This window comes from Dipodomys merriami, unplaced genomic scaffold (genome assembly GCF_024711535.1).
Source record: "Dipodomys merriami isolate MVZ:Mamm:240054 unplaced genomic scaffold, mDipMer1.0.p SCAF_348, whole genome shotgun sequence".
Taxonomy (NCBI): domain Eukaryota; kingdom Metazoa; phylum Chordata; class Mammalia; order Rodentia; family Heteromyidae; genus Dipodomys; species Dipodomys merriami.
In genome coordinates, this window is record NW_027205026.1 from 681,050 (window position 1) to 708,882 (window position 27,833).

General features: G+C 64.2%; 1 protein-coding gene across 2 annotated transcripts in view; it reads right to left on the bottom strand.

Moving 5' to 3' along the window:
* Positions 1-9,054: 9,054 nt before the first annotated feature.
* The window catches only part of Acsf3 (acyl-CoA synthetase family member 3), a 38,434-nt gene continuing 19,655 nt past the window's right edge, over positions 9,055-27,833 (bottom strand). For both annotated transcript variants that reach the window (XM_069987849.1, XM_069987850.1), the window contains 4 exons: positions 21,568-21,694; positions 12,622-12,756; positions 12,232-12,343; positions 9,055-9,436 (listed from right to left, as the gene is read on the bottom strand). In XM_069987849.1, the coding sequence (XP_069843950.1) occupies positions 9,322-9,436; positions 12,232-12,343; positions 12,622-12,756; positions 21,568-21,694 (489 nt within the window). In that variant the 3' untranslated portion in view covers positions 9,055-9,321. The remainder of the gene's footprint in view (positions 9,437-12,231; positions 12,344-12,621; positions 12,757-21,567; positions 21,695-27,833) is intronic.

A 27,833-nucleotide genomic window follows, 5' to 3' on the forward strand; every position in this document is an offset into this window, starting at 1 on the left:
GGTCCCTGGGTCTGGGACATCCACCCGTCTGGGCCGCTGGGTCTGGGACGTCCACCCGTGGGGGCCCCTGGGTCTGGGACATCCACCCGTCTGGGCCCCTGGGTCTGGGACGTCCACCCGTGGGGGCCCCTGGGTCTGGGACGTCCACCCGTCTGGGTCCCTGGGTCTGGGACGTCCACCCGTCTGGGTCCCTGGGTCTGGGATGTCCACCCGTCTGGGTCCCTGGGTCTGGGACGTCCACCGGTCCAGGCTCTGCTCCCCCGCCGGCCTGCCCCTCCGTCTCTCTGGCTCGCCCCCCTCCCCTGACCGGCCCTCCCTCCAGGGCCCCCTTTCTTTGACTTGCGGTCCTTCCGCGGTCGCCCACAGGGCTCCGGATCCCCCAGAATCCAGCTCCAGCGCTTCCTCTCCGTGGAGCCTCACCCCCCATTCACAAGTCCCCACCTCGGCGTGGCCGCCGATCTGTGTCACTGTCCTCTGGACCTGGGGGGGACCCCACCCCTGCCAGGAGCTGTCCTTCTGGGGACCCGTCTTCTCCGTGTAGGAGCTGCCGCGTCTCTGCTCCTGTCAGATGGTGGGGCCGGGCAGGTGCGGGCACCATCTGCGCCTGGCCTGCTTGGGGGAAGGCCAGGCTGCTTCCCGGCAGGACACGGCCCCACACACAGGCAGGAGGGCGGCAGCAGCCCGAGGCCCTGGCTGGCAAGGAGCCCTGCCCCCTGGGACTCCTGCCTCCCGGTCACAGCCCCCAGGAGCTGCAGCGGGGCTCTCTGAGGCCGCGGCTTCTGCCTCAGAAATAAAGATGTAGGATAAGCAATGCCCTGCTTGTGCAGCCCAGAAGGGTGCTTGGGGGACTCCTCCCCCACCCCCGGTGCTTGGGGGCCCCTTCCCACCTCCAACCACCCTTGGACTTGCTTTAGACATTCGGGACAGGACCAGGTCAAGCTCTTCCTTGGAGGGGTCTCTGTGGTCCATGTTCTGGGAGCAGGGAGGGTCTGGGCAGACTCCTGGGAAGTGGGAGCAGGGCGGGCCCCAGGCTGGACCCAGGGGAGCAGGCCCTGGGCAGCGCACTCTTCCTGCGGCCTGTTTCCTCTTGCTGGACACGGGCATAGGAAGGGAGCGTGGGGCTCCATGCGTGGACGACCTGTCCAGGGATCCATCTCAGGCAGTGGGTGGTCACCTTCAGTTTTCTTTTCCAGAGATGTGGGGACACCAACCATCCTTCCACATGGCAAGCTTCCGTCTCTGACTGCCACGCTGGGCAGTGTGGACAGTCCAGCACGACCGCCGTCAGGGCTGGGGAGGTGGGGGGGAGCAGGTGTGTGTCTGCTGGGGTGTGCCCCTGTGCCCGGGGGACCTGTCGAGGGCAGGGCAGGCAGGGAGGACCCTGCTGAGGGTCTGGGGGGGGGGTTCTGAGCCCCCTGGGTCCCGTGGGTTGCCTGGCAGAGCAGTGTCCCCTTCTCAGTTCTGCCAAATTATGCACTGCCTGAGCTGCCTTGGCGGTGGGGGGAGGGGCACGGGGAGCGGGGAGGGGGTCCCACCAGGGCTCCTAGTTTCTGAGGAACTTTTAACTTTCTCCTTGACCAAATGAGGGCTGGTAGATGGAGTGTCCCGTCTCCAACTACCGTCTGCCCCCTGGTGGCAGTGGGGCCTCCCTGCAGGAGACCAGCGGGCCCCGCTTGGAGGGGTGGTGCCCGTTTATACAGAAAACTATGTCACGCCACAAACCCAGAAGTCATTTGTTAAGTCTGTTTTAAAAGTAGGGACTGGCGTGTCTGTAACCACAGCTACTTGGGAGGCTAAAACAGGAGAATCACAAGTTCAAGGCCGGCCCGTCCAACTTAGACCCCAATCAAAATGAAGTATAAAAAGGGGCTGGAAGCCAGGCCGTGGGAGCTCAGGCCTGCCGTCCCAGCTACGCAGCAGGCTGAGATCTGAGATCGAGGTTCACAGCCAGCCTGGGCAGGAAAACCTGTGAGACTCTTATCGCCAGTTAACCACCAGAACACTGGAAGTGGTGCCGTGGCTCACAGTGGTAGAGTGCTACCTTGAACAGAAAAGCTCAGGGACAGCACCCAGGTCCCAAGTTCAAGCCCCACGATTCACAAAGATAAAAATAAAAATAAAAAATAAAGGGAGGGTTGCTGGAAATAGTGCAGTGGGAAAGTGTGTGCCTAACTTTCCAGGAGTCCTTGGCTCGATCCTCAGTGCCACCAAACAGACCACAATAGCAGCAACCACCCAGAAGAACGCAGAAGACGGGCCCTGGGTGAGGAGGCGCTGCCCGGGAGAGCGCTGCTGGCCGCTCAGGACCTAGCACCCGGGAAAGCGCTGCTGGCCGCTCAGGACCTAGCACCCGGGAAAGCGCTGCTGGCCGCTCAGGACCTAGCATCCTGAGGACCTTGAGCCAGTTTCCCTGGAACCCGGGAGCCAGCTAGGGTTCTATATAAGATTTGGGGCACGATCCCCAGGCTGCTCCAGGGTTCCAAGCCTCTGCCAGCTGGAGGAGGGCTTTTCCTGCCTGGCGGCCCTGATGTGAGCCTATGGGAACAGAAGACCCTGCCAGACACCAGCCCGGGGCGAGGCCCAGCCAGGACAGGCTCCCTGGGTGATACCCCACCCTTCAGCCCTGCCACTCGGGGTGTGCTAGCCCGGTGGTTCCTGCCACTCCAGCCAGGAGCAGCAGGGGGCAGTGTGGCTCCAGGGAAGTGGAGAAGCGGAGGGGGAGGGGACCGGCCTGGGCAGGAGCCTTCTGGGCACAGCTGGGCAGGAAGGTGTGCTCTTCGCCAATCCTTGTCCACACTTGGCTCCCAAACACAGACGCCCACACTGCTTGGTGGCAGCGGTGCCCAGCCTTGCTGCCTCTCACCGCCTCCACTTCCAGCCCTCCCTCTGGCCGCAGGAAAGGCCCAGAGACTCTTATCTCCAATGAAGCACCAGAAAAACAGAAGTGGCGCTGTGGCTCGAGTGATAGAGCGCTCGCCTTGAGCGGAAGCGCTGAGGGACAGCGCCCAGGCCCAGAGTTCAAGCCCCACGACTGACAGAACAGAACAAACCAATAAACAACAACAAAAAATTACGGTCACACCCCCAACCAAGACACCGGGTGCACCCACAGCAGCTGCAGCCAGCGAGCCGGGCCTGGTCCCGCGTGGCCGGGGCGTGTTTGGGTAACCCCCTGAAATGCAGGTGGCACACAGGTGTTTCCTCTGCGGGCCTGGGCCATGGAGGCGGGGCTGTCCCATCCCCACGAGTCCCCACGGCCCCCCACCATCTGCATGAGCCGGACGCCCTGCGGGCCCGCGGCCCCACACAGGTTTCCGGTCCCTCAAGCACCCCTTCCTCCACACGTCTCCTCTGCCATCCGTCCTCTCCGCCCACAGGGAGGAGAGCTAAGGGTCAGGATAGCACCCCGGGTCCTGCGGAGGGGCACCCTGAAGCCTGAAGGCTCAAGGGCCCTGGCAGCCTCTCCCAGTGCTGAGGGTGAGCGGGACGGGGTGGGGTGCGAGGGCCAGAGGCACAGGGCAGGGGGCACAGGGCAGGGGGCACAGGGCAGAGGGCACAGGGCAGGGGGCACAGGGCAGGGGGCACAGGGCAGAGGGCACAGGGCAGGGGGCACAGGGCAGGGGGCACAGGGCACAGGGCACAGGGCACGGGGCACAGGGCAGGGGGCACAGGGCAGGGGGCACAGGGCAGGATACCCAGTGGAGGGTGTGGGAGAGCACAGGGAAGACCTCGTAACCACCGTCCCAAGTCTGGCTGCGCCAGCAGACCACCCGGGCCGGGGCTGGAAGGGAAGCAGGGCACAGCGGGAAGACCGTGGCAAACACTGAGGTCTGGGGCCCAAAGTCCTTGCTGCCTGAAAGATTGGACAGACCGAGCTCAACTGCGTGCTGTGTGCTCTGTGCTCTTGGTGGGTACTGTGTGCTCTGTGCTCTCGGTGGGTGCTGTGGTGCTCTGTGGTCACACTGGGTGCTGTGGTGCTCTGTGCTCTCGGTGGGTGCTGTGTGCTCTGTGCTCCTGGTGGGTGCTGTGGTGTTCTGTGCTCTCGGTGGGTGCTGTGGTGCTCTGTGGTCACACTGGGTGCTGTGGTGCTCTGTGCTCTCGGTGGGTACTGTGTGCTCTGTGCTCTCGGTGGGTGCTGTGTGCTCTGTGCTCTCGGTGGGTGCTGTGGTGCTCTGTGCTCTTGGTGGGTGCTGTGGTGCTCTGTGCTCTCGGTGGGTGCTGTGTGCTCTGTGCTCTCGGTGGGTGCTGTGGTGCTCTGTGCTCCCGGTGGGTGCCGTGGTGCTCTGTGCTCACACTGGGTGCTGTGGTGTTCTGTGCTCTCGGTGGGTGCTGTGTGCTCTGTGCTCACACTGGGTGCTGTGGTGCTCTGTGCTCACAGTGGCTTGTGTTTGTCCATGGTCATCTCCTCCAGTCTGTCTGGGTGGCTGGTGTGTGCGTGGCAGGCAGCGGGGCTGAGTCCGGTGCCTGCCCACCTGTGACCTCGTCCTGAGGGCTGGGCAGGCAGGGGTTGGCCTAGCGCGGCCATAGGCCCGAGGCTCTCCTCTTTCTAGACGCTCTTCCCGTCCCAGCAGCTCTGGGCCTCTTCTTCCTGCGCCACCTGTTGGGTCTGAAGTGGGGGCTACGTTCTCAGCCCTTCTGTTTGTGTTTGGAGATAGTCTAGCTTTGCCTCGGCTGGTCTCAGACGCACGATTTTCCTGCCTCACCTCCTGGGCAGCTGCGGCCTCTTAAGGGAGGGAAGGGAGGGAGGCTGGGCTCCTGGGCCACCCCGCCCCGCCGGCTCCCCAAGGGGCATCATTGTTTCTCAATCAAAATCAAGCGGACTGGTGACAAATTTGGGAGTGAAGAGCCCCAAACAGCCATATAAATCCCATTAATGGCTGCTCAGATTAAACCAGCTGCCGTCACAGAATCCTCTCTGCTACCTGTCACCTGGCTCCGGCTCTGGGCCCAGGGCTGGCCTTCTCCACACAGACAGGCCCGGTTGGCAGAGGCCGGGCAGAGGCCGCACTTCAGGGCAGTTCCGGGTCAGTAGATGGCACTGGAGCCGCCTGGTGGGTCCTGGGTCCCAGGCAGCGGCGCAGAGCAAGGTCGGGAGCCCGACGCCCGCGGCGGACACGGCAGAGGCACCGGCATCCGTGGGGTCCCCGGGCTCCTCCCGGGGGCTCCACCTCGGCACCTGCTTGGCCAGGTGCAGACACTGGGAGCCTGGCCCTACGCACCAGTCCCATGGCGCCACTGACGTCTCGGTTGCCCTGTGCTCTGAGTGTAGCTGTGCACACCTGCCCGACCACCGTGCCCCGGGAGCCGTGTGGCCGCTGCGTGTGCCAAGGTGTGCCGGGTCCCCACCCCATTCTGCCCCGCCTCCTCTGGGCTCTTTATCCAGGCTGCAGGGTGGAAACCTGGAGGTTCTCTTTCCCAGGCCCAGGCATCTGGCCCTGCACTGGCCTGGCTCTGGGCCGCTGAGCTGGTCCCATCCTGGGGGCAGTGGACCTTCCTGGAGCCAGGCTTGCTGGCTTTTTCTGTGTATGTGGTACCGAGGACTTGAACCCAGGCCTTCATGCGTGCTAGGCAAGCGCTCTACCACTGAGCCACCTTGCCAGCCCCTGTGTGCATTCTTTAATAGAACTGTATTATTTGAGTAAGAACTGAAGCCCGATAGTCTAGGGACAATGAGGCACGGTCAGCTTACAGCTGGTGTTACTTCCCTTAAGATCATGGGAACAAAGCCACAGACTCATGAGACCCTTATCTCCAACTAACCAGCAAAAAGCCCGAATGGTGCTGTGGCTCACATGGCAGAGCACCAGCCTTGAGTGAAAGAAACAAGCAGGAGGGTGAGGCCCTGAGTTCTAGCCCGAGTGCCAGTCAATCGGCAAACCCCTTTCACCCCAGCCTCCTACTTTCAGCGCTTTGCGTCCCTCACAGAGGCCCTCAGCCTGGGAGGGTGTGTGCGCTCTGGAGTGCTCCCAGGGAGGGAGGCGGCTCCTTCCCAGGACTGCATGCGGCCCGGGCCCCCTCCATCCCACCAGCGTGTGCCTCCTCCATCCCGCCAGCGTGTGCCTCCTCCATCCCGCCAGCGTGTGCCTCCTCCATCCCGCCAGCGTGTGCCTCCTCCATCCCGCCAGCGTGTGCCCCCTCCATCCCGCCAGCGTGTGCCTCCTCCATCCCGCCAGCGTGTGCCCCCTCCATCCCGCCAGCGTGTGCCTCCTCCATCCCGCCAGCGTGTGCCCCCTCCATCCCGCCAGCGTGTGCCTCCTCCATCCCGCCAGCGTGTGCCTCCTCCATCCCGCCAGCGTGTGCCTCCTCCATCCCGCCAGTGTGTGCCTCCTCCATCCCGCCAGCATGTGGCCTCCTCCATCCCGCCAGCGTGTGCCTCCTCCATCCCGCCAGCGTGTGCCTCCTCCATCCCGCCAGCATGCGGCCTCCTCCATCCCACCAGCATGTGGCCCCCTCCATCCCGCCAGCGTGTGCCTCCTCCATCCCGCCAGCGTGTGCCTCCTCCATCCCGCCAGCGTGTGCCTCCTCCATCCCGCCAGCGTGTGCCTCCTCCATCCCGCCAGCGTGTGCCTCCTCCATCCCGCCAGCGTGTGCCCCCTCCATCCCGCCAGCGTGTGCCTCCTCCATCCCGCCAGCGTGTGCCTCCTCCATCCTGCCAGCATGCGGCCTCCTCCATCCCACCAGCGTGCGGCCGGCCCCCCTCCATCCCACCAGCATGTGGCCCCCTCCATCCCGCCAGCAGCTTCTGCCTCTCTTCTGTACACTTCTGCCTTTCTGCCTCTGTGCCCCTCCCTCCCCGGTACCTCCCCTCCCCCCGTTACCCCCCTCCCTCGATGGCCCCCTGCCTTGGGATTTGATAGGGAAACAGACCAGACCGGTTTCCTCCCTCAGGCACTGCTGGCTGCTTCTGCCTCTCCACTTTCCCATCTGAATTTTTTTTGGGGGGCGTGCGGTCATGGGTCCTGAACTCTGGGCCTGGGCGCTGTCCCTCAGCTCTTCAGCTCAAGGCGAGCGCTCTACCACTTGAGCCACAGCGCCACTTCTGGCTTTCTGGTGGTTCGTTGGAGATCAGAGTCTCACAGACTTTCCTGCCCGGGCTGGCTTTGAACCGTGATCCTCCGATCTCAGCCTCCTGAGTAGTTGGGATGACAGGCGTGGGCCGCCAGCGCCTGGCTCCCATTTGGATTTTGAGGGAAGCCTGAGACCCTTTTCTGAAGGGTCTCCTTGGGGCCTCATGGGGGCTGATGGAGTTTGTGGATTCCTTTGGGTCCTGTGGCTCTCCCTGCCCCTCAGGCCCAGGTGTGGCCTCAGACCTGAGCTCTCCCTGGGCCTGGCCGCACTGGGCTCGGCCTTCTTGCACACCAGCCAGGAGACCACGCCCTTAGCCCTGGACAGCTCACCCTCTAGATGGCTGCCTGGTGGGGCCGGGGAGTGTGACTCCCAGCCGGTCTTCAGAGCTGGCCGGGCTGGCAGGTGCAGGCTGTGTCCCCGGAGGGTTGGGTTCCTTCCTCCGTCACGGGGAGCTGTCCCACCTGGGGCCCCAGGAGGGAGGGAGTCCTGGCGTGGCAGCCCTTCTCTGGAGGCCCTGGGCAGGGCTCCGCCTGCAGGCCCATCCGCGGCCTGACGTCCCCCCACCCCATCAGCCCCCAGACAGCACAGACAGCACTTTCTGGAGCCGTGTCGGTGCCGCTCTGACTCCCGTCTCTTTCAGTGGCGTCGGATGGCTCGTGGTGTGACCTGGCGAAGGCCGAAGGCTGAGACTCTGGATCCGAGCAGCACCGTCTCCGCCCTCCCCTCCCCCGCCTGGGCTTGGGGGCCCAGACCGAGGGTGCCTTCCAGCCCCCCTCCTGCCAGCGAGGGGCCGCCCAGCGAGGGCCGGGCCCTTCCTGCCCGCGGAGCCCAACCCAGGCAGGTCTGCGGCTCGGCTCGCGCGGCTGGGCTGGGGATGGAGCACCAGGGCCTCTGCGCCGCCCGCTCCGCGGCATCCTGCTGTCTCCGCCCGGCCCACACTGGGGAGGTTATGCACGTGGGGTGCGATGGTCTGATACCGACTTTTCACATAGCGCTGTGGTTGCGTAACTCGCTCTGCTCCTCCCAGACAAGGCTGTGCTGTGCGGGAGGGAGCACTATCCCCGCAGGCAGGAGGGAGCACTATCCCCGCAGGAGGGAGGGAGCACCATCCCCGCAGGAGGGAGCACTATCCCCGCGGGAGGGAGCACTATCCCCGCGGGAGGGAGGGAGCACGGTCCCCGCGGGAGGGAGGGAGCACCGTCCCCGCGGGAGGGAGGGAGCACCATCCCCGCAGGCAGGAGGGAGCACCGTCCCCACGGGAGGGAGGGAGCACCATCCCCGCAGGAGGGAGGGAGCACCATCCCCGCAGGCAGGAGGGAGCACCGTCCCCGCAGGAGGGAGGGAGGGAGCACCATCCCCGCAGGAGGGAGGGAGCACCATCCCCGCGGGAGGGAGCACCGTCCCCGCAGGAGGGAGGGAGCACCGTCCCCGCAGGCAGGAGGGAGCATGGTCCCCGCAGGAGGGAGGGAGGGAGCACCGTCCCCGCGGGAGGGAGGGAGCACCGTCCCCGCGGGAGGGAGGGAGGGAGCACCGTCCCCGCGGGAGGGAGGGAGCACCGTCCCCGCGGGCAGGAGGGAGGGAGCACCGTCCCCGCGGGAGGGAGGGAGGGAGCACCGTCCCCGCAGGCAGGAGGGAGCACGGTCCCCGCGGGAGGGAGGGAGGGAGCACCGTCCCCGCGGGAGGGAGGGAGCACCGTCCCCGCGGGAGGGAGGGAGGGAGCACCGTCCCCGCGGGAGGGAGGGAGCACCGTCCCCGCGGGAGGGAGCACCGTCCCCGCGGGAGGGATCTCGGCCCCGTTGGGATGGCTGGGACAGGCCACCCAGCTGCTACGCGGGGCACTGCCTGGGCGCTGCCTGGGGGCCGGGGCCCTCACTGCGCCTGGCCTGGCTGTCCCGGAAGCAGTGAGCAGGCCTGTTCTCCCGGAGGCGGGAGACGCCGTGTTTGGGGAAGTGCGTGCATGCAAACGCGGTGAGATCCATGCACACCTCGTCTTCTCTCACCTTTATTTCATCTCGTCTCAGCCTTGGGTGGGGCGCCCTCACCAGGCCTGAGAGGCCCCAAGCCCGCGCAGGAGCCGGGGTCATGGGGCTGGGACGGGATCTGGGCCCACCGAGCGGCGACGGTCCTCCGGGAAGTCCTGGACGCTGTCTGGTCTGGGTCTCCATCGGAAGGTCTCAGCCTGCCGCGGCGCGTGCGGTGGTCCTGCGGGGAGCCTGCTGCCCAGGCTCGGCCTGGCTGGCCCTCCGGCGGCGGTCACGAGTAGAACTGCCGGACCAGGTCCTTCTTGTTGACCTTGCCCATCTGGTTCCTTGGGATTGCCTCCACCAGCAGGAGCTCGGAAGGCACGGCGTAGGGAGCCAGGAGGTCTCTGCAGGGAAGCACAGCCCAAGGTGGGGCCGGCGGGGGGCGCAGGACAGCTGGGGCCCAGCCCGGGCCTCCCCGCCCTGCCCCCGGCCGGCCACGGGCCCCAGACCCTTCCCAGACGCCATCCCCCCGGGCGCCATCCCCCGCCCAGAACCCCCAGGGTGAGTGGGCACTGAAAGGGCTGGTTGGCTTCCATTTGGTGAATTTGGAGAAGACAGATTGACTGTGATTAGCCTTGTAATCCTGAAATAACTATACTTTTGATGAGCTGGCTTTCCCGTAAATTAATAGAACCTCATCACCAGCGTTTTGTGACCATTCTGTGTCCGTAAGGGATGGTAGTGTGTCTGGTTCAGGTATTGGGGTGCTGCTGGTTCCACACAGAGGGGGACCAGTCCCACGCCGTGGCTGGCTGGCTATTCCTCAGACCATCCATACAGCCGGTCACCGGAGCCTCGGGGTCTGGCATTTGCTTTATGGTAAAGTTCTAAACTGATTTCAACTTAAGAGGACACTGAACTACATCTTTGGCTTTCTGGTTGTTGTGGCAACTGATTCCTGTCCCTTGCACTGCTGGTGGAACAGGGCACCCTAGGGGCTGCGGGCCTGTGGGGCCCCGGGGTGCAGGGACCCTGCGGCCCCCGGGCTGCGGCGTGTGAGAGCCCCGGGCTGCGGCGTGTGTGGCCCGGGCTGCGGTGGTACCGTGTGCGGCCCCCGGGCTGCGGTGGTACCGTGTGCGGCCCTGGGCTGTGGCGTGTGCGGCCCCGGGCTGCGGCATGTGCGGTCCCTGGGCTGCGGTGGTACCGTGTGCGGCCCCGGGCTGCGGCGTGTGCGGCCCCCGGGCTGCGGTGGTACCGTGTGTGGCCCGGGCTGTGGCATGTGCAGCCCCTGGGCTGCGGTGGTACCGTGTGCGGTCCCCGGGCTGCGGTGGTACCGTGTGCGGCCCCCGGGCTGTGGCGTGTGCGGCCCCCGGGCTGCGGTGGTACCGTGTGCGGCCCCCGGGCTGCGGCGTGTGCGGTCCCTGGGCTGCGGCGTGTGCGGTCCCTGGGCTGCGGTGGTACCGTGTGCGGCCCCCGGGCTGTGGCGTGTGCGGCCCCCGGGCTGCGGCATGTGCGGTCCCCGGGCTGCGGTGGTACCGTGTGCGGCCCCGGGCTGCGGCGTGTGCGGCCCCGGGCTGCGGCGTGTGCGGCCCCGGGCTGCGGTGAGGGCCCTTGTGTCTGGCACTCACACCTAGCCTCTTTCCTCGACTCCCTTTCCATCTACAAACTCAGAGTTCTGGTTCTGGACACTCGGCTGTTCCATTGTTCATTCTGTCTGGAAATCCTACGTGTCCGCAGGAATGCTCTTATTGATCCTCTCCACAGTTCTGGAAGATGAGGTGCGGCCGGGGAGACCGCGTGTCAGTCTCCAGCCCAGCCTGGTCCACACCTCGCAGTGGTGACTCCCTGACGCCCACACCGCCTGCACGCAGCTCCTGCCCGAGATCCTCCCGCCGCAGCCTCCGATCCACACAGGCTGCGGGCAGCGGCCGGAGCCCGCCCTGCACCCCGGGGAGGCCGGGGGGGGGGGGGGGGACGCTCAGGAGTGAGCACACTGCGCCTGGGGCTCCGGATGCAGCTGAGCCTGAGGCTCACGGGTCGCCCCCATCCCTAACTCCGTCGCAGCTCTAAGAATAAAATGTCTGCTTCCCGTCCCCATCCTGAACTAGGGTTTGACCTCGAGGCCTTGTGCTGCTGGGGCCTCTTACCAAGGAGCCATGCTGCCAGCCGGTTTTTAGTTTCCTCCCTTTTAAACAAAGCAATTGCTTAATCAAAGCAGCAACTGGCCAAGCATGCTCTTTCTGCTCCTGTGCTGAACTGCAGAGCGCCAGCTGTGATTTTGCAAATCGAGGGGAATCTTTAATCGCCCAGCTGTGCGGCTCTGATGGAGCAGGGCCTCCCACTGTTCGTGAAACTGTGTTGGACAGCCAGAAATATCTCCACGCCGGGAGGGGAGGGGAGCACGCTGGCAGGAGCGGGTGGGCGGGGGAGACGGCGTGAAAACGTCTCAGACTCCAGGGAAAGAACCTGGGGCGAGACTACCGGCTGCGGGGAGACGCGGCAGCTCTGCCATGGGGCTCCCGGGGGCCCCGCTCTGCCCGTGTGGCCTTACACAGAACCACAGGCGCCGCGCAGGACCTGGAATCTGGAGGACGGCCCTGAGAAGAGGAAGGCAGGGCGGGGACCGCCAGGACAGGGCCGCTGGTGACAGGATGGAAGGCAAGGAGCTGGGTAGGCCTGAGGAAGAAGCCGCGGCGTGGGACCTGGCACTGAAGGACGGGAAGGAGGGGGGGCTGAGCCGGGTCTGCCGGGAAGCGCCCGGCAGGAAGCGGCAAAGGCCGGGGGTCATGGGCGGCAGAGTCTGGTGGAGGGGCAGTTGGTCCCGCGCCCGTGGCCAGGTCTGGACTATGCAGACCTTCCCCGTGGCATCCAGCTGAACCACACATGAGCTTCATCCTGAGCAGAGTCCTTGGAACACGTTTCTACCACCCAAAAACAGGCTTCCTGGCCCAGTCTGCAGGCCGACGCTGCCCGCTGCCCACGTCACTCCGTGGGGGCAGAGGGTGGAGCCACTCCAGGCCCACCGCCGGCCAGCCAGCCCCCCTCCCCCGACGGTGGACGCCGAGACCCGGGACCCTCACGTCCCATCCCCCGTCACGCCCCATCCCCCAGCCGGCCAGCCCCCCCTCCCCCGACGGTGGACGCCGAGACCCGGGACCCTCACGTCCCATCCCCTGTCACGCCCCATCCCCTGCCCTACCTGGCCCACGCCTTGAGGTCTCTGTGGGACAGGGAGTGTCCTTTTTGAAGGGACACCACAGCTGTGACTCGCTGGCCCCACGTCAGGTCTGGAACTCCGATCACAGCCACATCTGAGGACAGAGGAAGGATATCTGAGGAGTCCCTGGTGTCCTGCCCATGTGGGAGGGACAGGCTCCCACAGCGTTCCCTGGGCTCCACGGGCTCCACGGCAGGGGCGAGGGCTGGGGCTCAGCCTCCACGCGGCTCTGGGCCTGCCAGGCAGGGGTGAGGGCTGGCCAGGCCTGCAGGCTGCCTGGGTATGGTGGGCGGGTTTCCATCAGAGCCCACGCACCCTGGTTTGGCCCACAGCACTCCGGGTGACAGGCAGGGCAGGGCCCCTGTCCCTTACCGGTGATGCTGGGGTGGGTCAGCAGGTGGCGCTCGATCTCTAGGGCGCTGACTTTATAGCCTCCGGTCTTGATGATGTCCACTGATGTCCGGCCTCGAATCCAGTACTTGCCGTCCTTGAACACAGCGGTGTCCCCTAGAAAACGTGCTTCTGAGACACCTGGACACATTCCGTCCCCAGAGGGTAAACTCTGGGGTCCTGGCAGTAACTATGGGAGTTGTGGAGGGCTGTGTGCACGCATGTGCGCGTGCACACGCACACATGCGCACGCGCACACACACACACACACACACACACACACAGGACCTGTCAAACCCTAGCATCCACGCCCCATTCCTGTAGGGCCCACTTCAGCCCACCCCTTCCCCACACCCCTCCTGCCAGTGTGGGCATCCAGTCCACCAGGCCCACGGTGCGCCAGCTGGGGTCTGAAACATCTCGGACTCAGAAGCCAAGCGAGTCGTTTCTGTCAAAGCCATCAGCACCACTCGGATGGGCGCAGTGCGGCATTCTCAAAACAGGCAGCAGGAGCCGGGCGCTGGTGGCTCACGCCTGTAATCCTAGCTACTCAGGAGGCTGAGATCTGAGGATCGCGGTTCAAAGCCAGCCCGGGCAAGAAAGACCGTGAGACTCCTATCTCCAATAAACCACCAGAAAACCGGAAGTGGCGCTGTAGCTCAAGTGGTAGAGCGCTCACTTTGAGCTGAAGAGCTGAGGGACAGCGCCCAGGCCCAGAGTTCAAGCCTCACGACCGACAAAAAAAAAAAAAAACAAAAAAACAGGCAGCAGGAACGACGTTAGACGGTTTGCCCTGACTCGGGCCCGCACGCAGGGTCGGCCCACGGCCAGTCCCTCATGCAGTGCCTCAGGCCCACGAAGACACCCCCACCCCGTGCTGGGTAAAAACAAGCCAGCCAGCCAGCGCGGGTGGCTCCCACCTGTCATCCTAACCGCTCAGGAGGCTGAGACCTGAGGACTGAGGTTCAAAGACAGCCCGGGCAGGAAAGTGAGATTCTCTAATTAACCCCCAAAGGCCAGAGGTAGAGCTGTGGCTTAAGTGGTAGAGCGCTCGCCTTGAGCACAAAAGGCTCAGGGACAGCGCCCAGGCCCTGAGTTCAAGCCCCAGGATCGGCACAAACAAACGAAACCTTGCTCCTCACATCCTGCAGGGGCGTGGTCCTGCGGGGACGGGCGACTGCGGGCATCTCTCCCAACGGGAGGGGTGTGCTCTGCACAGCTGCCCCCAAACCAGCTCTGCCCTTTTCTCACTACGCAGGGATCGTCCCCCACTCCTGCTGTCAATGTGGGAAGGTGCCTTCCATCACCTTGCTCCTCCCCGGGCCTGCGGCGTGGGTGTGCACTAGTCCATGATGCGGGATGGGTGGGGCCAGGATGGGCTCCAGGCTGGGCTTGGCCTGCCCAGCCGGGGTCAGCGGTCTGCTTCTCGCAGCGAGGGGGGGCCTGACTCAGCGCGTTCCCCCGGGGCTCGGGCGCTGGACATGGCCTCCTGTCCCCCTGCGCAGCCCTGTGCCGTCCCAGTGTGGCTGGAGGGGGCTCTGGTCCTGGGGGGTCCCCCCTCCCCAGCCCCGAGGCCCCAGTGTGGCTGGAGGGGGCTCTGGTCCTGGGGTCCCCCTCCCCGGCCCCGAGGCCCCAGTGTGGCTGGAGGGGGCTCTGGTCCTGGGGGGTCCCCCCTCCCCGGCCCCGAGGCCTTACCGTGGCCTCACCGAGCGGTCAAGCCCAGGCCGCTGCCGGGCCCAGCCTCACCCCCATCTTGTGTATTCCAGAGCGTGGCGCAGAGCTGCCCCTGGCTAAAAGCCTGGCAGTTGTTCATGAGGCTACACAGACTCAGGGCGGAACTGGAGCATATGTCCTCCATAGGCACCAAGTACGGTCTGCCCAGAGAGTGTGGGGCCTGGGCTGCTCAGAGAGGCGGTCAGTGTGGCCGCGGCCTGCCCTCCCCACAGAGAGGCGGTCAGAGCAGCCGCGGCCTGCCCTCCCCACACGTGTCCCAGCGGCTCAGTGTGGCCGCGGCCTGCCCTCCCCACAGAGAGGCGGTCAGAGCAGCCGCGGCCTGCCCTCCCCACAGAGAGGCGGTCAGTGTGGCCACAGCCTGCCCTCCCCACAGAGAGGCGGTCAGTGTGGCCGCGGCCTGCCCTCCCCACACGTGTCCCAGCGGCTCAGTGTGGCCGCGGCCTGCCCTCCCCACACGTGTCCCAGCGGCTCAGTGTGGCCGCGGCCTGCCCTCCCCACACGTGTCCCAGCGGCTCAGTGTGGCTGCGGCCTGCCCTCCTCACAGGTGTCCCAGCGGCTCAGTGTGGCCGCGGCCTGCCCTCCCCACAGGTGTCCCAGCGGCTCAGTGTGGCTGCGGCCTGCCCTCCCCACAGGTGTCCCAGCGGCTCAGTGTGGCCGCGGCCTGCCCTCCCCACAGAGAGGCGGTCAGTGTGGCCGCGGCCTGCCCTCCCCACAGGTGTCCCAGCGGCTCAGTGTGGCCGCGGCCTGCCCTCCCCACAGGTGTCCCAGCGGCTCAGTGTGGCCGCGGCCTGCCCTCCCCACACGTGTCCCAGCGGCTCAGTGTGGCCGCGGCCTGCCCTCCCCACACGTGTCCCAGCGGCTCAGTGTGGCCGCGGCCTGCCCTCCCCACAGGTGTCCCAGCGGCTCAGTGTGGCCGCGGCCTGCCCTCCCCACAGGTGTCCCAGCGGCTCAGTCCGGCTCTGCCAGTGGCTGCGGAGGCGGCACAGCATGCCTGTCACCTGTTCTTATCCAGAAGACACTGAGCGCCTGGCCAGGAAACAGCTCCATGTCCTGCCACAGGACGCCCTGGTGCCACCAACGGAAGGGACACCCAGTCACGGAATTTCACTTAATGTGTGACCCTCAGCCTGCCCCTCCAGCCTGCCCCACCCCGGTGTGGGCCTCACCTCCTCCAGCCCTCCTCTCCCCCTCCCCTACTAGGTCCTTGCAGAAGGGCAGAGCAGTGGTTTTGTCCTGGCTCCAACTCCATCACCAGGGCCAGGAGCATCAAAGCCAAGGTTTACATGAAGTTTTGAGGAAGCCAGGGGTGGGAGGAGGAGGAGGAGGAGGCCAGGGGTGGGAGGAGGAGGAGGAGGAGGCCAGGGGTGGGAGGGAGGGAGGAGGAGGAGGCCAGAGGTGGGAGGGAGGAGGAGGAGGAGGAGGCCAGGGATGGGAGGGAGGAGGAGGAGGAGGAGGCCAGGGGTGGGAGGGAGGAGGAGGAGGAGGCCAGGGGTGGGAGGGAGGGAGGAGGAGGAGGCCAGGGGTGGGAGGGAGGAGGAGGAGGAGGCCAGGGGTGGGAGGGAGGAGGAGGAGGAGGCCAGGGGTGGGAGGGAGGGAGGAGGAGGAGGCCAGGGGTAGGAGGGAGGAGGAAGAGGAGGCCAGGGGTGGGAGGGAGGAGGAGGAGGAGGCCAGGGGTGGGAGGGAGGGAGGAGGAGGAGGCCAGAAGTGGGAGGGAGGGAGGGAGGAGGAGGCCAGGGGTGGGAGGGAGGAGGAGGAGGAGGCCAGGGGTGGGAGGGAGGGAGGAGGAGGAGGTCAGGGGTGGGAGGGAGGAGGAGGAGGAGGCCAGGGGTGGGAGGGAGGGAGGAGGAGGAGGCCAGAGGTGGGTGGGAGGGAGGAGGAGGAGGAGGAGAGGGGTGGGAGGGAGGGAGGGGGGAGGAGGCCAGGGGTGGGAGGGAGGGAGGAGGAGGAGGCCAGGGGTGGGAGGGAGTTGGAAGAGGAGGAGGCCAGGGGTGGGAGGGAGGGAGGGAGGAGGAGGCCAGGGGTGGGAGGAGGAGGAGGAGGCCAGGGGTGGGAGGGAGGGAGGGGGGAGGAGGCCAGAGGTGGGAGGGAGGGAGGGGGGAGGAGGCCAGGGGTGGGAGGGAGGAGGAGGAGGAGGCCAGGGGTGGGAGGGAGGGAGGAGGAGGAGGCCAGGGGTGGGAGGGAGGAGGAGGAGGAGGCCGGGGTGGGAGGGAGGAGGAGGCTGGTCCCCGGTACCAGGCTGTCAAGTGGGGAGTTAAAGGTAAGTCTTTGCTGTGAAATGCATACCAAACAAGTTAAGTAACATTTACTTTTTGTAGCAACGTATTTATGGAAATGCATGGCTTGGGCTTCAGCTTCTCCTGCCAGCGCGTCTCCACAGCCTGGCACGCATTCAGGGCATTTGTTCTGACAGATACAAGGTAGCAATCAATACAATCTTATTACATGGATTTATGCACCGCTTTCAAATACAGGGCTATTTCATGTGTCTGCCTCAGACCATAATTGAAAATAAATCTCTCCAATGTGCAGATTCTAATTTTCTGGATGCATGAGTGGGGGGGGGGGTGAAGGCCTTGCCAAGGTGAGCCTAGAAGCTGCTGCCCACGGGGGCTGCACCACTGGACAGGGGAGCTGCACCACTGTCCACGGGCTGCTGTCCACGGGAGCTGCACCACTGTCCACGGGCTGCTGTCCACGGGAGCTGCACCGCTGGACAGGGGAGCTGCACCGCTGGACAGGGGAGCTGCACCACTGTCCACGGGCTGCTGTCCACGGGAGCTGCACCGCTGGACAGGGGAGCTGCACCGCTGGACAGGGGAGCTGCACCGCTGGACAGGGGAACTGCACCGCTGGACAGGGGAGCTGCACCACTGTCCACGGCTGCCATCCACGGGAGCTGCACCGCTGGCCACAGGCTGCCGTCCACAGGAGCTGCACCGCTGGACAGGGGAGCTGCACCACTGTCCACGGGCTGCTGTCCACGGGAGCTGCACCGCTGGACAGGGGAGCTGCACCGCTGGACAGGGGAGCTGCACCACTGTCCACGGCTGCCATCCACGGGAGCTGCACCGCTGGCCACAGGCTGCCGTCCACGGGAGCTGCACCGCTGGCCACAGGCTGCCGTCCACGGGAGCTGCACCGCTGGACAGGGGAGCTGCACCACTGTCCACGGGCTGCTGTCCACGGGAGCTGCACCACTGGCCACGGCTGCCATCCACGGGAGCTGCACCGCTGGCCACAGGCTGCCGTCCACGGGAGCTGCACCGCTGGCCAGAGATGACCCTGGCCTGAGCCAGGCTCTAGCACAATGGCAGGAACCTGCAGGCACCCCAAGATGCACCTGATCCTTGAAGCTCTGGGGACTCCAGGACCAACTCTGAGGGCCCCCCCTGTCTTGCAGGGGAGAGGATGGAGCTGGTAGGGGAGGCACTGGCACCCACCAGAAACCTCAGGCTCCCCTGGGGCCCCGCACGGCCACCTATCCAGAAGCTGTCCTGAAGGCCAGCGAGAGGGGCTGTGCATGGCAGAGTACAGCTGGCTACCACTGCCTTCCTCTGGGAAGGAACGTCGTAAGGAACAGACGATGGAAATAAAACAGCCAAGTGCTGTCCGAGATCATGCCTGTAATCCTAGCTACTCAGGAGGCTGAGATCTGAGATTTGAAGCCAGCCCGGGCAGAAAAGTCCCAATTAGACTCTTATCTCCAGTTAACCACTCAAAAACCAGAAGTGGGGCTGTGGCTCAAATGGTAGAGGCTAGCCTTGACCAAAAGCGCTGAGGGACAGCGCCCAGGCCTGGAGTTCAAGCTCCACAACCAACCAAAAAAAATAGTAAAACAGAGCTGGCAGCTTTGCAGGGTCGTAAATCTCACCAAATCCTGCCCGGGACCGTGCCAGCCCGACCGATCTGCTCTCCCTCTGGAGACAAGAACCAATGGACGCTTTCCTTTCTTTTTATAAAGAAAGGCATAGAAAGAAGACTAGCTAAACCTGGAAACTGGAGAGCAGATGACAAGGGGCTCAGAGGGGACAGAGCCATAAGGGCTGCCCTGCGGGGCAGGTGTGGCAGGAAGTGGGATTCCCCAAAGGCTGTGATACTTGCCTCTTTCCTCAGGAGGAAGACAGAGCTGCTGGCAGGGGCCTGGCCCGGTCAGCACAGCCGGGCTCCATCCACCAGCCTCAGAGTGGGGGACACAGCGAAGGAAAAGCACAATGGAGACAGTTAGGCCCACACTCACTCTGTCCTGTTGTGATGGCGCTGTCTACACCGTTCAAACGATCAGAACTTAAAGGAACTTTCACCAGACTTCTAGCAATCACATAGATAAAAAACGCCAACCGTCTTCCAATACACCACTGATAACCACTTGAGGAACGCAATAGGAAGACACCCACTCAGCAGGGGCAACGATGCTAAACCTGACAAAACTATGGGGAATTCGGCAGGCAGTGGAAGGGAGGCTGAGCCAGACGGTGGGGGTGTGTTGGAGGCCCCCAGGAACCACCCTGGCTGACATGGAGGGGGACAGCCCCCGGGTGCCCAGGCCTGCCGGAGGGCAGTGCTGGCCCCTCTGCAGTGCTGTGTCTCTTGCAGCGGGTACGCTGGCGCTCACGGGCCCACCCACCCACGGCAGTTCACTGCAGGGTGAGGCAGGGTCCGCTCCCCAGCACAGACCCGGGGTCCAGCCCAACCCAGTAGGCTGATGGTAGGCTCCTGGCTTCCACACAGAGGTGTCACAGATTCAACAAGTCATCCGAGTTCCTACAGAGGATTAGGGGGCAAAGGTTGACGGGTCACACTTATAAACCCATCTGCTGCCACATGTTGAAGACATGTCTCAGCCTTGGCTGGAGAGGGCCAAGGATGTCCTGGCGCAGACCAGGGAGGAGCAGCCAAGGCTCCGCTGGCCATGCTGGCCATGCCAACAGGCTTGGCATAGAGCAACGGGGCAGGAGAACCGTAGGAGGGCCGGCCACACGGCAGGGGCAGCACAGCAGTCTCTCTTGGAGCAAGAGCCAGCCTCCACCGGCGCCTCTGCTGGCATGTGGGAGCTGCTCTCTGAGCAGCCGCCCTCTGTGGCCGTGAGCCCATGGCCCTCCCTGATGGCTTGTTACTACTAACCATGCATTGCGACGTGCGTAGCGGTCGACTCCGGCAACCCCTGGCCTTCAGGCCTGGAAAGTTACCCCTCTCCTGAGCCCAGCCTGCGCTGCTGCAGGAAAGACTCGTCACTCAAGACTGCAGGACTTGGGCTGCCTGCCTAGCCACCGGGGCCCTGGCTTGCGGGCTCACCCGCCTGCCTGCTCGAGCGCCAGGCAGACAACACCGGACGTGCTCGGAGCAGGTCTGTGTGGAAGTCAGCGTCTGGGGAGCTGCTGGGGCTTCCAGGGGAGCCGCTCCAGGGACGGGGACCCTTGCAAGCCGTGAGTCTCCCACTGTGCTCTCCAGGCAGAGCCGGGCTTCAGGAAAGAGGGCAGAAGAGGCAGAGTGGCGGGCATCAAGGGGTGACCTCTCCAGGGCCTGGGGGAGGGGGTTTGGGGGAGGGGGTGACCTCTCCACGGCCTGGGGGAGGGGGCCTGGGGGAGGGGGTTTGGGGGAGGGGGTGACCTCTCCACGGCCTGGGGGAGGGGGTTTGGGGGAGGGGGTGACCTCTCCAAGGCCTGGGGGAGGGGGTGGTGGACGGGGTGACCTCTCCAGGGCCTGGGGGAGGGGGTTTGGGGGAGGGGGTTTGGGGGAGGGGGTGACCTCTCCACGGCCTGGGGGAGGGGTGGTGCACTGGGCTCTCTCAAATGTCAGAACAGAGCTTACGTGACAGCTTATGCCAGCGTCTGTGCGGCAGGAGGGACTGGCCGAGGAAAGGGTTAAGTTTAATTTATCCTGATTTCTACTTACTATCATGCTCTCCCGTAGGAGCAGCAGCTGCGAGCTGATTGCACGCTCTCATTATGCAGTCTGTGTCACTAATGGCCTGTGACAAAGGCTTGCCGGCTTCCAGGCCTTACCCCCGAGAGCCAATTAAACACACACTCCCCTCCTGTGTGCAGCACATTACAATGAAATTAAACTGAATTTCAAAATCACTCTCTCCTGAAGACATCTCTTTACGATAATTAATGCGTGCGACTCCTGTGCTGCCCACGTGGTGCCCGGCCGCCTGGGGCTCTGCGAGCCAGGCCTGGGCAGAGCCCAGGGTTGGGAGCCTGGGCCTCTCCAGGGAAAAACAGTGGCTTCCTGTCTGAACTCAGACATGGAAGGCGGCGATCACAAAGCAAGCTGGGTCTCGGCGGAGGTGGCCGGGAGCGCGGGCGGGGCCCGAGGGGCACATCCGCACAAAAGCAGCGTCTCTCAAATACGGCATTTGAGGGACAATCTCGGGGCGGAGTCGCTTCTCCCAGAGCTGGCATGGGAGGGGCGTCTTCAGAGGGAGCGCTGGGCGGGTGTGTGGTAGCACTCCTTCGCAGACCACGGGGACAGGAGCATGTCCCGCGTGCCTGGGCCCAGCCCCGGGGCACCACCAGGCAGCCTGGCGCCTGCAGGACATGCCCCAGGCCCTGCTTCTGCTCTGGGCACCGGCCAGCACCCCACACACCTCACACCTCTGCTCTGGGCACCGGCCAGCACCCCACACACCTCTGCTCTGGGCACCGGCACCCCACACACCTCTGCAAGGCCCCGCTGGCCACTGGGGCTCCTGTCCACACAACCTGGAGCTCCCGACACCACGGCTGGGAGGAGAAGGGCTGGGGTGGGTCGGAGGGTGCAGGGCTGGCTGGGTTGGCATGTCTAGCCCCTGGTGCCACAAAGGGGAGGCAGAAGGGAGCTGCCAGACAGCCCGACTCCCCTCCGGAGACCCCCTGCCTGCCCCTTTATCCCAAAGGTCCTCAGGGCACACAGACCCCCAGCACTGGGTTCCTGGTGGCCACTTTGGTCTTCCCTGGTAGGACAGATTGATGGCTTTCTACCCACAGATCACAGTGGCTCAGGCCGGCTGGGACAACACACATTTTTAAGTGGGGCTGAGCCCCATCTGGTGAAGCCTCAGCCTCTCCCCCCCCCCCCCCCCCGCCCAGATGCTCCTTGATGGAATGCAGCCTGTGGGCAGGCCCGGGAAACCTCGGGCCCGGGGGTGAAACAAATGACCTGGGGTGGTAACAGGCCCTCGTGTCCCCTCCTGCCCACAGGGCCGGGCCCTACCTGTTCTAAACCAGCCATCCGGGGTGAACGCCTTCTTAGTTTCTTCGGGTTTATCCCAGTATTCCCGAAACACAGAGGGACCCCTGACCAGCAGCTCCCCTTCCTTCTCTTCGAACCCTGGGGTCACCTGCAGAAGGTGAGAGACAGGTAGGTCAGAAGGGAGCCCTCTCAACACCTCCAAGTGGGACCCGCCTGCACGCAGCCTCTGCCGCCTCGCAGTCAGAAGCTTTCTGAGATTATCAATGAGCCCGCACCTGCACGCCCACTCCCGCCCTGCTGTGCTCCACACAACCGCAGCCACACGTGGCCAGGAGCCCAGCCCCCACCTGCACGCCCGCTCCCGCCCTGCTGTGCTCCACACAGCCGCAGCCACACGTGGCCAGGAGCCCAGCCCCCACCTGCACGCCCGCTCCCGCCCTGCTGTGCTCCACACAACCGCAGCCACACGTGGCCAGGAGCCCAGCCGTGGAACTGGGAGCAGGCAGCCCCTGGCAGGGCCTTCTGGGGGCAGGGCTCTGCCTGGAGCCCTGCAGGGATGTTGAGCGAGGAGCAGAGCTGAGGTCCCTCCCCAGCCAGCGCACACCCGGTTCGCCGTCTCGGAGCCCTGTCCCGTCTCCGATTTGTGGCAGGGCCTGTGGGGAAGCTGCTGGTCAGGTGTGAGGTGACAGCACAGAGCCACAGGCGGTGCCGGTCATGGGGCAGCGGCAGTAACTGTCCCCTGTATTTACCAGAGGTGCGCTTTTTTGACCCATTTGTCTGCGTCCTTCTTTTTTTTTTCAGTACTGAAGTTTTGAACTCAACACCTCACCTGTGCTAGGCAGGTGCTCTGCTGCCTGAGCCATATTCCCGGAAGATGAACTGTAAATCATTACTCCTTCCAAAAAAAAAAGTAGCCCTAACTACCATAGAGCCTCAGGCAGACCCCAGACAATACTGAGAGGACGTCACCACCACGAGACCCCCTGGACCAAGCGTGAGGCTGAGGACGCTGGCCCTGCAGAGGCCTTGGTGAGGTGCTTGTGTCTTGAGCTCAGGGCCTCATGGTTGGTAGGCAGAGGGCTCTACCATTTGCCATATCTCTACTTCTGATGTTTTCTGGCTAATTGGAAATAAGAGTCCCATGAACTTTTCTGTCTAGACAGCTCTGAACTGTGATTCTCAGAGCTTGCCTCCTGAGTAGCTAGCATGACAGCATCCGCTTCCACTCTTTCTTCCTCTTGCCTAAATGCTCTGGGTAGATCTCTCAGGACTATAGAATCCAAGGGGCAAAATTAGCCATTCTTGCCTTGTTCTACATCTTTTTTTTTTTTTTTTTGGTCAGTCATGGGGCTTGAACCCTGGGCCTGAGCACTGTCCCTCAGCTCTTCAGCTCCAGGTGAGCACTCTACCACGTGAGCTACAGTGCACTTCTGGTTTTCTGGTGGTTTATTGGAGGTAAGAGTCTCACGGACTTTCCTGCCTGGGCTGGCTTTGAACCACGTTCCTTAGATCTCAGCCTCCTGAGTAGCTGGGATGACAGGCGTGAGCCACCTGTGCCTGGCCTTGTTCTACATCTTTCCTCATTCAATACGGTGGGAAGCCATGGGTGTGTCAGATGTGCTTTTATTTTTGTGCTGGTTGTGTGCTTGAACTCAGGGCCTTGTGCTCCCACATGGCTTTTCTGCTCAAGGCTCTACCACTTAGGCCATACCAACACTTCCAGGTGCAGTCTTTATTACGTTGTGGTATATTCCAATGGCGGGCGGGGCGGGGAGTGGCCCCTGGTGACCTCCAGCTTCCTGGGCGACGACAGCACTCTAAAACTGTCTGTGAAGACAGGTGCACAATTCTGCAAACGCACTAAAAGCCACCGGACCGTGTACTTCACATGTGTGAACTACACAGAAATTCTATCTTGATAAAGCTCTTAGAGAAAAGACCCAGAGCCAGCAATAAACCACACGTTTGTTTCCTGGGCCAGAAGTATCCTGAGCTCACAGGAAAGAAACCTCATCTCCAGGGAGCAGCTGCTCAGGACCAAGGCGTTGGGGGGCGAGGGGGAGCAGGAAATGGGCTGGGGGTCCCTGAGTGTCCCACACTTCCTGTGCCTTCCCCTGGAGGCATCTGGGGAGAAAGGCCCGGTGTGTCCACGGGACAGGCATAGAGAAGCTAAGCGGTCTGCAGACATTCACGAGGCGGGTGGTGACCGGCTCTCCTGGGGAGGCTCCCTGTCTGGGGTCCTGGCATCTCCTTGCTGCCCTTTTACAAAGGGGAAGTGACCCTGCCACACCAGAAGGACCCAGCGCCTGAGCTGAGTGTCAGGAAGGGAGGGAGGTGGGGCCTCCACCCAGGCAGGAGGGACACAGATACGCGGCGTGGGGAGGTGGGTCCACCCAGGCAGGAGGGACACAGATACGCGGCGTGGGGAGGTGGGGCCTCCACCCAGGCAGGAGGGACACAGATACGCGGCGTGGGGAGGTGGGTCCACCCAGGCAGGAGGGACACAGATACGCGGCGTGGGGAGGTGGGTCAACCCAGGCAGGAGGGACACAGATACGTGGCATGGGGAGGTGGGGCCTCCACCCAGGCAGGAGGGACACAGATACCACGGCGTGGGGAGGTGGGGCCTCCACCCAGGCAGGAGGGACACAGATACCACGGCGTGGGGAGGTGGGTCCACCCAGGCAGGAGGGACACAGATACCACGGCGTGGGGAGGTGGGTCCACCCAGGCAGGAGGGCAGGAGGGACACAGATACGCGGCATGGGGAGGTGGGTCCACCCAGGTAGGAGGGACACAGATACCACGGCGTGGGGAGGTGGGTCCACCCAGGCAGGAGGGACACAGATACCACGGCGTGGGGAGGTGGGGCCTCCACCCAGGCAGGAGGGACACAGATACGCGGCGTGGGGAGGTGGGACCTCCACCCAGGCAGGAGGGACACAGATACGCGGCGTGGGGAGGTGGGTCCACCCAGGCAGGAAGGACACAGATACCACGGCATGGGGAGGTGGGTCCACCCAGGCAGGAGGGACACAGATACCACGGCATGGGGAGGTGGGTCCACCCAGGCAGGAGGGCAGGAGGGACACAGATACCACGGCATGGGGAGGTGGGTCCACCCAGGCAGGAGGGACACAGATACCACGGCGTGGGGAGGTGGGTCCACCCAGGCAGGAGGGACACAGATACCACGGCATGGGGAGGTGGGTCCACCCAGGCAGGAGGGCAGGAGGGACACAGATACCACGGCGTGGGGAGGTGGGGCCTCCACCCAGGCAGGAGGGACACAGATACACGGCGTGGGGAGGTGGGTCCACCCAGGCAGGAGGGACACAGATACGCGGCGTGGGGAGGTGGGTCCACCCAGGCAGGAGGGACACAGATACGCGGCGTGGGGAGGTGGGTCCACCCAGGCAGGAGGGACACAGATACCACGGCGTGGGGAGGTGGGTCCACCCAGGCAGGAGGGCAGGAGGGACACAGATACCACGGCATGGGGAGGTGGGACCTCCACCCAGGCAGGAGGGACACAGATACCACGGCGTGGGGAGGTGGGTCCACCCAGGCAGGAGGGCAGGAGGGACACAGATACCACGGCATGGGGAGGTGGGTCCACCCAGGCAGGAGGGACACAGATACGCGGCGTGGGGAGGTGGGTCCACCCAGGCAGGAGGGACACAGATACCACGGCATGGGGAGGTGGGTCCACCCAGGCAGGAGGGCAGGAGGGACACAGATACCACGGCATGGGGAGGTGGGTCCACCCAGGCAGGAGGGACACAGATACGCGGCGTGGGGAGGTGGGTCCACCCAGGCAGGAGGGACACAGATACCACGGCGTGGGGAGGTGGGTCCACCCAGGCAGGAGGGCAGGAGGGACACAGATACCACGGCGTGGGGAGGTGGGTCCACCCAGGCAGGAGGGCAGGAGGGACACAGATACCACGGCATGGGGAGGTGGGGCCTCTACCCAGGCAGGAGGGACACAGATACCACGGCGTGGGGAGGTGGGTCCACCCAGGCAGGAGGGACACAGATACGCGGCGTGGGGAGGTGGGTCCACCCAGGCAGGAGGGACACAGATACGCGGCGTGGGGAGGTGGGTCCACCCAGGCAGGAGGGACACAGATACGCGGCGTGGGGAGGTGGGTCCACCCAGGCAGGAGGGACACAGATACCACGGCATGGGGAGGTGGGTCCACCCAGGCAGGAGGGCAGGAGGGACACAGATACCACGGCATGGGGAGGTGGGTCCACCCAGGCAGGAGGGACACAGATACGCGGCGTGGGGAGGTGGGTCCACCCAGGCAGGAGGGACACAGATACCACGGCGTGGGGAGGTGGGTCCACCCAGGCAGGAGGGCAGGAGGGACACAGATACCACGGCGTGGGGAGGTGGGTCCACCCAGGCAGGAGGGCAGGAGGGACACAGATACCACGGCATGGGGAGGTGGGGCCTCTACCCAGGCAGGAGGGACACAGATACCACGGCGTGGGGAGGTGGGTCCACCCAGGCAGGAGGGACACAGATACGCGGCGTGGGGAGGTGGGTCCACCCAGGCAGGAGGGACACAGATACGCGGCGTGGGGAGGTGGGTCCACCCAGGCAGGAGGGACACAGATACGCGGCGTGGGGAGGTGGGTCCACCCAGGCAGGAGGGACACAGATACGCGGCGTGGGGAGGCAGCCGCAGCTGAGCAGTCTGTTGTCCAGAGCGAGAGAAACGTGAGCTTATTGCTTTTTTGTACAGGAGGAAATAAGGAGGATGGAGCTTCCTGGGGCCGTGGCTGCCCGCCCCCGCTACCCGCGCGGTCTCTGGCTCCTCACAAGGGCTACGGGGCGGTGGAGCGCACAGCTGTGCAGCGTTTATCTGCTGATAGACCGCTATTGTCGCTGGCTGCTGTGTGGCTCTCATGTAAGCAAGCAATCTAAGAAAACAGAAAAAATAAAAAAATAAAGAGACAATGGGCAATGTGCTCACGGGGCTGGCAGTGGAGCCAGCTGGGAGCAACCACACATGAAATATGCATCACGCACAGCGCACGGCAGTGCGGTTAACCCCTCCGGTGGCCGGGAGCCAGGCCGAGGGAGGCCGGGAGCCTTGGCCTGCTGCAAGTCCCGAAGGGAAGGACTTCAGAGGGAGTTGTATCCCCAGGGGGTGCCTGGTCACCTGGGCTGCCGTGACAGAGATGCACAGCTCCCAGATCTGTTGACCACAGGGCCACGGGACAGGATGAGGATACATGGTCACTGGATAAGGAACACGGGACAGGACGAGGACACGGATGGTCACTGGACAAGGAACACGGGACAGGACGAGGACACGGATGGTCACTGGACAAGGAACACGGGACAGGACGAGGACACGGATGGTCACTGGACAAGGAACACGGGACAGGACGAGGACACGGATGGTCACTGGACAAGGAACACGGGACAGGACGAGGACACACATAGTCACTGGACAAGGAACACGTGAGAGGATGAGGACACGGATGGTCACTGGACAAGGAACACGGGACAGGACGAGGACACGGATGGTCACTGGATAAGGAACACGGGACAGGACGAGGACACGGATGGTCACTGGACAAGGAACACAGGACAGGACGAGGACACGGATGGTCACTGGACAAGGAACACGGGAGAGGACGAGGACATGGATGGTCACTGGACAAGGAACACGGGACAGGACGAGGACACGGATGGTCACTGGACAAGGAACACGGGACATGACGAGGACATGGATGGTCACTGGATAAGGAACACGGGACAGGACGAGGACACATGGTCAGTGGATAAGGAACACGGGACAGGACGAGGACACATGGTCACTGGACAAGGAACACGGGACATGACGAGGACATGGATGGTCATTGGATAAGGAACATGGGACAGGACGAGGACACGGATGGTCACTGGATAAGGAACACGGGACAGGACGAGGACACATGGTCAGTGGATAAGGAACATGGGACAGGACGAGGACACGGATGGTCACTGGACAAGGAACACAGGACAGGACGAGGACACATGGTCAGTGGATAAGGAACACGGGACATGACAAGGACATGGATGGTCACTGGATAAGGAACACGGGACAGGACGAGGACACGGATGGTCACTGGATAAGGAACACGGGACAGGACGAGGACATGGATGGTCACTGGATAAGGAACACGGGACAGGACGAGGACACGGATGGTCATTGGATAAGGAACACAGGACAGGACGAGGACACGGATGGTCACTGGATAAGGAACACGGGACAGGACAAGGACAC